Source organism: Micromys minutus (assembly GCF_963924665.1).
Source record: "Micromys minutus genome assembly, chromosome: 6".
NCBI lineage: Eukaryota > Metazoa > Chordata > Mammalia > Rodentia > Muridae > Micromys > Micromys minutus.
Genome location: NC_137975.1, coordinates 4,047,813 through 4,057,873, shown reverse-complemented (window position 1 = coordinate 4,057,873; position 10,061 = coordinate 4,047,813). Strand labels below are relative to the sequence as shown.

Here is a 10,061-nt window from a genome sequence, read left to right as displayed (position 1 = left end):
AGTGGAGGAGTGGAAAAAGGAAGCGAGAGGTGGGTGGGTGGAAGGGCGGAAGGCTTTGAGTGTAACTCCCGGCTGATTTGGGCTCGATGTTTGCGGTGAGCTTGGGGTTGCCCCCTCGCACGGGAGGAGGACGAATCGTTAGGAAGCCGCCAGGCGCTATCACCAGATCTCTCAGCCAGCACGCAGGTGCCACACAACTTGCTGATCCTAAAAGGGAGAGATATAGAGAAGCGGAAGTCACCCAGAGGGACTGGCACTGCTAAAGTCTCGCGAGAGCGAACCCGACTTCCTTCCTCTGGTTCTCCCTCCTCTTCCCCCGCCCCTTTCCCTTCTCCCTCCTCTTTCCCCCCTCCCGAGCCGGAGCGTCCCTGTGTCCCACAGGCCAGAGCCGCAGCTTGAGCAGCTTTCCCCACTCCCTCCCCCTCGCCTCACTCACTCTCTCCCCCCACCCCGCGCCGAGCGAGGAGGAGTCGGAGGAGAGAAAGATGGCGGCGGCCGCCAGCACCCGCGGGGTCGCGGGGCCGCTCCGAGGAGCCTGAGAAACCCACGGAGGCTTCGTGGCGAGACGCGGCGGCGGAGGATGAGCCTGCAGAGCGCGCAGTATCTCCGGTGAGCGCCGAAGCCCGGCCGAGGCGTTGTGAGGACGGCAGGAGGTTTGGGGGCCAGAAACAGCGGACTCCGAGGTGGTGGGGGAGTTGCAGCGTCCTTCTGTCCCCCGGGCCGGGAGGCGCGGGCTGAGCAGGCAGCTGCGGGAGGGGGCGGACACACACATGGCTCCCTGGCCCCCGCCGGGCGAGTTGAGCTCCGGTGAAACCCGGCGATGAGCGGAGGGAGGTTGGGGAAGCGTGAGGGAGAACGTGAGCGCGCGCGCGCCTGTGGTCTCAGGCTGCGGGCCGGGGTAGGGAGAGGCACCCCGAGAGCAGGCAGCGACCCGGAGAGGTGGGTGTGATGGGGTCTGGAGCCCACTGCAGGGGAAACGTGGTGTGCTGGCTGGAGCGATGCATGCGGAGAGTGGAGGATGGAAGTCGGCACACCTGGGGGGTTGGGAGGGCGCAGACTGGAGGGCAAATTAGAGGAAGGGGAGCCCGCAGGAAACGCGAGCTTGTTCTTTTATCGCGGGTTGCTGGAGAAATAATGCCTTCCGTCGTTGGCTGGAGGGGTAGGGGAGCCCTGAAAGGGGGGAAATGGATGGGGAAACGAGGGAAGAGGGAGGTGCTATGAACAAGGTGATGTTCTCGAAAGAAACTGTAGTTGGAAGATACCATTCTGAAGAGTCGTGTGCATTCATTAGGTGCGATGTAAGGAACTTGTATGAAGGAGATAGAGTGACGCATGGATACTGGTGTTGCGTGTGTATGAGTGTGTGTGTGTCTGGGGTGAGGGAGGGAAGCAGGGGTTGATGCACACTTTAAAAGGCTCACGTGTATTGACACTGATGTCAAGAACATTTTGAATGGAAAGACAGCAGCTGGTGTGCAGTCAGAATAGTTTGGTGGATTCTGAGTGAGGACTTGGAGGGAACTAGAGGGAAAAATGAGCACTGATGACAAAGGAAAGAAGGTTAGCGGCAGAGATTAACTGAGGCTTTTCTGGGCTTTGAGAAACTTTTTTTAAAGGCAGGTCATGTATGGGAAGATGCTTTTAAATCGTGACTTTTGTACCTTGTGGAGGAGGGAATTGAATGGCTAGATAACTGAATGATAAGTTACTTGAGCTGTTTAGAGATTAGTGTGCTGGAAGAGTCAAGGTGTGAGAGTTGTTCCACAAATATTAAAAGAGAAGGTATGTTTTTTTTTTTTTTTTTTTTGGTTATCCTTATTACTACTTTAAACTTTACAATGAGCTGTGAATATAGGTGCTGTAAACAGAAATAGAAACTGCCGGGACGGTTGTAAATCTTAAGGAATTTGCATCATAATATCCAATAGGTGAGTAAATAGTTTTCACCAAAAACAGTACCAGGTTGATGAGCCCTGGATGGCCTCGGGAAAGGCCCTCTTGGTTCACCTGCTCATTTATACTCCTGTGATTCACGGGTGGTTTGGTTGAGCACCTGTATGTAAGGCTCTGTACCAACTGCTAAGAATAGAAAGTAAGAACTCCACCCTCTTAGAGAATTTACAAGTTTGATAGGTTTTAAAAGAAAAGGAGCACTTGAACTCTTAGGATGGACAATCTTCTGACAGCTTTGGATTAAGAAAGGGGGATTCTAAATGGAAGGCCATAGATACTACTAAGGAAATGGAACGGAGAGAGTGGTGTTCATTTAGGGCAGGAAGGCTGAATGATACCACTTGAAAGCTTGAATGCAGTTCTAACTTCTTTTACAGATTAGATTTTCCTGTGGATTTCAAATGCTTGCCTGTCTTGTAGCTAGCTTCATGTTAGTGTTCTGTGCTGCATGTCTGTTCATTCTGTGCCCAAGTGTGAACTGAGGGCTTTCTATATTCTAGGAGCTGAGGCTTCACTGGTGAACAGAAGGGTGAGCATGGGGGAGATAGAAAGTCAGTAAACATAAGCAGATAAATACACTATAGGGTCCTTTGAAATGATAGAAGGGAAAATAAGGCTATGTATTTTTTATGTAAACACAGGAAAACCTATTCTGTAATCTGATGCTAAGAGTCTTACATTTTATGATCTTTAGTTTATAGATGAGATAAGTAGACATTAGAAGTTTTGTGGTGAGGAATATAGCTTCACTTGTAGCATGCTAGCCTAACCTGCACTGAGTACAACTGGGTGTGATACAGTCAGCCTGTAATCCAGTCTTTCTGGAAGTGGAAGCAGGAAGATCAAGAGTTCAAGGTCATCCACTAGTTAGCAAGGTCAAGGCCGCCCTGGACTTCCTGAGCCCGTCTCAATGAAAGAAATCTGAGATGACTTGTTAAGAGGCAGTCTGTGTGTTCACAGCTCAGAAAATTACTGAGTCATAAAATACATGGACCTTTAGGGCTTCAAATAAGGTCTTGGCGGTTGGAGGACTGTGTGATCACAAACACAGGACAGTGCTGATACTTGTAATACAGAGATGGCTGGCTTTGAGAAGCTGCGGTGCCATCATACCTTCTTTTGCATAAATCTGCTCAGAGGGAAGAACTACCCATAGGTTATGGAGTTATCGACGGGTTGGTGTCAATTTTGGCTCTGAAGAATGAAGAAAAATGGGATGACAGCTACATCTCCAGCTGCAATCCAATAGGCAAAGAGAGCATGAGATATAGAATGCCTTCCAAATTTCCCAGGGCTGCTTTTTCTGCAGATCTGCCCTAAGAAAGCAAATCTTAAGTCTGATACTCACAGGCATATGGGGGGGCAGTAATAAAAACATTTGTGCTAGCTTCAGTGTTCCTCTTAATTTTAATTAAAGACTACTGACAGGAGACTGAAGACTGTCTTCAAGTAAATACTACCTTGAATTTCTTTGAAAATAGAAGGTTGTGTTCTCTTTTTTAAGTAGATTTATTTTTATCTCATATGTATGGTGTCTTGCCTGCATTAATGTCTGCATCATGTAGGTGACCATGGAGGCCAGAAGAGGGTGTTGGATTCTTTGGAACTGAAGTTACAGATGGTTGTGAGTAGCCATGTGGGTGCTGGGGACCTAGCCTCGGGAACAGCAGCTAGAGTTCTTAACTGTAGAGCAGTCTCTCCAGTCCCCAGCACAGTTGGGTTGTTTGGGGTTTTTAGTAGAAATTAGGGGAGGTAGCCTCTGACCTTGACTTTAGGAAGAGTTTTGTTGCCTACCTTGGTCAGTGGGAGAAGACCATGACTGGACAGTTTTTAAACTGCATACCTGCAGTTTCCCTTGTATAGAATGAAAATTTATTTTCTCTTAGCCAAATTTTAGTTTGTTAGAGTAAGTGAGCAGGGTGTTTAGAACTGAAATGGTGGGGTAGTGGAAGCGTAGGGCAAGGTGGCACTTTTAAACAGTGAGGTATGACTATGACGGTCAACAAGAAAAGAAGGGACTAAGCATTAAAAGGGTTGAATTCATCTCAGAACAGCGGAGATGAGAAGAAAAGCCCTGTAGAGGGAAGAGATGGCACTGTGAGCAAGACAGCAGGAAAGTACTCTTTTCCTCTCCTAGTAGACTGGCATACTCCTGCCCAAATAGATGTTGAAAGACTTAATTTTTATAAAATAAGAACTGTTCTTAAACAAACATTCTAGGCAGGAAGCATTATGAGTATATTACCCAAATTGAAGCAGAAGTCAGATTCTTTCTCTTGATTTGACAAAATGATTTTTTTAAAGACACTTTGTTGAGTAAAAGAGTGGATTGAGTTTAGTTTCTCTGTTATGTGCAGAAGGGTGAGGGTAGGTCATGGATGAGATTATAAGTAAGGCTTACTATACTTTAAAATTATCATTTTTTAAAGAACTTGGAAATTACATACCAAAGGCGCATTCTTGAGTTTCTATTGCTGTGATAAAGATAATGACCAAGAAGAAGCTTGGGGAGAAAAAAGGTTATTTTACCTTGCACTTTGCAGTTGATCATTCAGGGAATTGAAGGCAGTAACTGGTACACAAGTGATGGAGGTGCTCTGCTTAGTGGATTGTCCATGGCTGACTCAGCCTGCTTCCTTATACCATGTGACCACTTTCCAGGGTACCACCACTCCCACATCAGTACCCTGAAGACTTGCCTATAGGGAATCTGATGGGGACACTTGCTCACTGAGGACTCTCTTCACAGGTGACGTTAACCTGTGTCACTATGACAAAAATTTAACCAGGAAACACAGAAAATTGTGTGTGTGTATAGAGAGAGAGAGAGACAGACAGACAGACAGACAGACAGAGGCAGAAGCAGGTATTGAAGTATGAGAAAGAGAAGACATCAAAGTTGTTCTAGTAGATGAGAATGTGGAGTAATCAAAGCCATAGATAATACCAGTCAAACAGGTCAAATCCTATTATAAAATGTGTCAGAGAGTTACCAAATACTATTGTCATTATGAGAGGTATTTATTATTTCTATTTTGTATACTTTCCAACTTTGTTTTCGTTTTTCTCTGTCTTAGATTTTCTTCTATGCTGGGGTGTTAAAGTAAATTCAGTTTCAAGTTGATTCCCTGGTGTTAGATTCTTTTATAGAAATGGCCCATAAATGTCTGCTTTGTCAAATTTCCCCTGGTACCCTCTATTTAAGGGTTATTTTGTGTCATTCCATGTTAGAAACTTTAGAGCCAGATCTGATGCTTTCTTCTGTGTCTGAAAGACAGCGACAGTGTGCTCATACACAAAATATAAATCTCTCAAAAAAAAAAGTCATGGTAAATCTTGGCTGGGGCTAGGTAAGGTGAGAACCAGAAGGACAGACCATTAGGAGGAAGAGATAACTAAGTGGAATGGGCTCTGCTTTCTAGAACAATCTGGTAATACTGAGTCTGATGGGAAACCTCAGAATTGTAAGGTGTACGCTGGTGTACTGGCTGGTTTTCGGTCAACTTGACACAAGCTGAATTAATCACAAAGAAAGGAGTTGGGGAAATGCCTCTGTGAGATCCAGCTGTAAGGAATTTTTTTCAACTAGTGATCAAGGCGGGAGGGCCCAGCCCATTGTGGGTGGAGCCATCCCTGGGCTGGTAGACCTGGGTTCTATAAGAAAGAAAGCTGAGCAAGCCAGGGGAAGCAAGCCAGTAAGTGACATCCCTCCATGGCCTCTGCATCAGCTCCTGCTTCCTGACCTGCTTGGGTTCCAGTCCTGACTTCCTTTGGTGATGAACAGCAATGTGGAAGTGTAAGCTGAATAAACCCTTTCCTCCCCAATTTGCTTCTTGGTCATGATGTTTGTGCAGGAATAGAAACCCTGACTAAGAAGACTGGTAAATACTTGTGGTCCACAGACTTGGTGTGTTGTTTCCCCACCTACCCACTCTTTCTCACCACTCTTAGCCTTCCTAGGATATGAAGTAGCCTCAATTCCAGAAAATCATCAAACATGGCTGTCCTACCAAATATGGCAATTTAAAAAATAACTTGATGCTGAGAAGTTTTTGTTATTATAATGTTAATGGCATATTGCTTACTTGTATATTGACTGGCTGGATTGTGTTTGTTAATTCCTGCTTTTTTTGTGGTTTCAGATGAATTTAAAATGTATACTTCATGTCTTAGCTACATTTCATTCTTAGCTTTCGCACAGCTGCCTTCATCTGTCTTTATGATGGAGGAAGCAGCCACTGAACTTTTTGTTGATGTTTTTAATGGGTAAATCATAGTGAGATTTGGACCCACTAATACAGCCCGTTTCCTCTGAAGCTTTTGTTGGGGTGGAGAATGGTTCATACTGTAAACGCACTAGTTTGTTTTATATTGTATTAAGTTGTTGATTCTTCAGCTACGTCTCTAACAATGACTAGACTTTCAAGTTTTTATTGTGTGAATTTGTGCCTGAAAATTTAGATGGGCTAGTATAATGGATCCTCTTGTCGGGGATGAGCAAACAGGTGTGCTGAAGGAAGTGGTTTGTTCATATGTGTGCTGTTTGCTCTGAAGGTATATTTAGTTGCTGTAGTTTGACTTAGCAAAGGGCCTCGTAGATTGTAACTAAGAAGAACTAATCATAGCCAGGAAAGTAAGAAACATCACATGGCAAATGAGAACTTGTAACAAACTCCTAACTAGTTAAGATTCAAATGAAGTTGCTCAGGGAAAGTTGTTTGACACCAAATTCTTAGTCAGAAGTAACTAATTATTAAGGAAAGTTAGAAATCTCAGGTATATAAGTAACACCTCTACCTCTGGTTGTCTTTTCTTGGTTGCTTCATTTTGAAAGGGATTTTTTACAAAGCTTAGCACTTAGTTGACATAGTAGGCTAGATATGATTCATTTGGGTGGACATTGTCCTGTGTACGTTTTGCCTCCTTAGCCTGTACCCATCAAATGCCAATATCTTCCTCCCCTAATGCCACCCTACACTGAGGTGTTCCTTGGAGTGTAAATTCTCCACCAGCTTAGAACACTGATTTTAAAAAGTATATATGCATAGTATTGTTAATTTTACATCATTATAACAAATACTTAACTTACAGAGTCAGCAGGTTTATTTTAGCTTAAGTTTCTGGAGGTTTCAAACCATGGTCAGTTGTTCTGTTGAGTTTTGGCCTGTGGTGAGGTAGTAGGTAGGGGTGTGTGTGTGTGTGTGTGTGTGTGTGTGTGTGTGTGTGTGTGTGTGTGTGTGTGTGTGTGTGTGTTCATGTTTGTTTGTTCATTCATGTTACAGTGGCTGGGAATCAGAACAAGAGATTCATACCCCAGTCTCCTTTGAGGAGGGTACACCTGTGCTCAGTGACCTTAAAGCCTCCTATGAGGAACCCCACGCCTGCCTTCTGGGAGTTCCATTACCTCCCAGAAGTGCCAACCCAGGGACCAAACCTTTAACGCTTGTGCTTATTCCAGTTACAAATAGACATAGCATGTGCCTTTTTTCCTCATGGATTATTTCTTAAGCTTTCACACCAATTTTCCCTTAGGTAGCACTAAGCTAGCTACCATGTTCCTGCTTGTAGACATGTGTACATATTTCAGCTTGGTTTTGTGAATTTGAGTTTTGCTATACTGGCAGTTGCTGAATATTACATGTAGAGCACAATTCCAGAGCTTTTTAGTGGCAGGTTTAAAGTTACTGGAGACACTTGACACTTGAGGCCAACTAACTACAAGCTGTAATAGAGAAGCAAAGGTGGCGTGAATGTGGGGATGCTGCTTGTTCCAGCAGGTGGAGACGGGCGAAGAGGGCACCTCGGTAAAGGTGAGATTTCACATGAATGTTCAAAGATGATTAGGAGTTTTAAGGGGGAGGGGATTGAGCACTTCAGATTATACAGACTGAACATGCTCATACATTTTTTTTTTCCTTCAAGTACCTTTTAAAAAATTGTATCTGCCCTGATGCATACTATTATATGTTCTGACCGGGCACAAGTTTCTCACAGATAGGAAGGAGAAGCAAAGATGTGAAAATGTCAATTTGAACATTTGGTGTCTGGCATGGGTCTTGAAACGGGAAAAGCAATTAGTTAGGTGTCTTCTGCAAGCCTCATCTTTTGCCTGTGCTCTTGACTACGCCTACTATTCCTTCATGACCTATTTCAGTTGTGGTGTTACTTTCTTTACTGGTGTTTTCTGTGAGACAATCTCAAGTTTCCTTTAATTAAAAGCCTGTTTCCCACTGAATTCTGTTCTTCATGCTTTTATTCTGCTGCCTGTTTACCCTTTTATTGTGCTCCGTTTGTTATTTTGTTCTTACTTTTTAAAGATTTATTTATTACATATAAGTACACTGTAGCTGTCTTTAGACACACAGAAGAGGGCATCAGATCTCATTGCGGATGGTTGTGAATCACCATGTGGTTTCTGGGATTTGAACTCAGGATCTCTCTTAACCACCGAGCCATCTCTCCAGCCCTACTTTTTCCTTTTATTTAGAAAGAAGGTATATAAATAATTGTCCAGACCAGCCTCGGATCAATTTGTTAGTAACCTCTGAGAAGCTAGGAGCATAATTAGGCACACCAAGGCTGAGTTGAAAATCCCTCTTTAAAAGAAAAATTTTCAACTCCACATCACCGTAGGGCTTCATTATTTTAAAGTACAACTGAGTCAACATGATTTGTTTTTCAGGGCATAGTAAGACTAGGATCAGAACACATGGACCAGAAAGGACTTGTAAGCCTAATATTTCTGTGAAAGGCTCTCTCTACTAACATCCATACAACTCTTGTGGCTCAGGAGTTGAAAACCATCCTGACTCCCCAAGGTTATCTTATGAACTCTCTGAACTCTTTTCTTGTTCTTTGATACTGACATCATCAAAGATGCCAAAAATCTTAGTTACCCAGTTTACCAACTATTTTCTTTCTTGCCTCACACCTTTGTTTGCTTCCCTCTGATGGTGTGTCCTTATATTCCTCTATACTATCCCACTGTTCTGTTTGAGCCAGGACTCTGGAGATTTTTAAAAAAGAGACCATACTTCCAGCTGTTGAGGTTTCTTGTTTGTTTTGACACAGGGTCTCGCTGGGTACCATAGCTGACCCGGAATTCACTCTGTCCATCAGGCTAACCTCTTAACATAGATCCACCTGCTTTTGCCTCCTGATTGCTGGGCTTAAAGTTGGTATACCCCTTACTTGGGTAGTTTAACTAAGCATGCGTGTACTCAGTTACCATAGAGCTAGTATTAGCTGTGATGTATATACACAGCCACATGGAAAGTTCTTAAGCTCTGCTGCTTTCCGAAACCTATGCTGATTACTTGGTCCTGTTTTGTTTTTCTGTCCCATTTCACCAACCAGTGGCAAAAACAAAGGCATGCCCTGTTATTTCTTTCCTCTTCTCCTCCCCTCTCCTTCCTTCCCCTCGACAGGGATTCTCTGAATCTGAGGCTGTTCTGGAACTCTCTTTGTAGATCTCGAACTCCCGAGTGCTGGGATTAAAGGGGTAAGTAATCACCACCACCCAACAGCATTTCTTTTTTAAATACTGTGTCTACCCAGACTTTTACTGTATTGGATCACCATTCTTTAAATTTTACCAAGCATACTGTCTAAACCATTTTGATAGTCTTGGGTGTATGATTGGCCTAAGATGTTATTCTTTCCTTTCAGAGACTCATGAACCCCTTAATGAGATGGGCACAAAGATAAAAATAAATCAGTTGAATATTCTTCTATAAAGTGTATAATCACAGCTGGAAGTGGTGTTGTACATCTTTAATCTCAGCATTTAGGAGACAGAGGCAGATGGATCTCTGGTCTACATAAGCAAGTTCCAGACTACACAAGTGTGTCTTAAAACAGCAGCAAAGAAAGCAGCATGGTCTCTGTCACTCAGTTGTCCCAGGCAGTCCACTCATACTTTCTGTGCCTCGTTTGTCTGTTTTCTTACCTGTTACATAAAGTTGTAAAGAGTTGTCTTAGTTAGGTGTCTTTATTGCTGTGAACAAACACCATGACCAAGGCAAGTCTTATAAATAACAACATTTATTTGGGGCTGACTTACAGGTTCAGAGGTTCAGTCCATTATCATCAAGGCAAGCATGGCAGCA

General features: G+C 43.7%; 1 protein-coding gene across 10 annotated transcripts in view; it reads left to right on the top strand.

Annotated features, from left to right (window-relative positions):
- Nucleotides 1-406: 406 nt before the first annotated feature.
- SMG7 (SMG7 nonsense mediated mRNA decay factor) overlaps nucleotides 407-10,061 on the top strand; it is a 67,695-nt gene continuing 58,040 nt past the window's right edge. For 5 of the 10 annotated variants that reach the window (XM_080918169.1, XM_080918170.1, XM_080918165.1 and 2 more), the window contains exon 1: nucleotides 487-609. Coding sequence is in view for 4 of the 10 variants with exons in the window: in XM_080918171.1 (XP_080774297.1) it covers nucleotides 581-609 (29 nt within the window). In the remaining 6 variants the exon portion in view is untranslated. Of the gene's footprint in view, nucleotides 610-10,061 lie in introns of all 10 variants that reach the window. The other 5 variants (XM_080918171.1, XM_080918167.1, XM_080918168.1 and 2 more) reach the window with 2 other exon arrangements.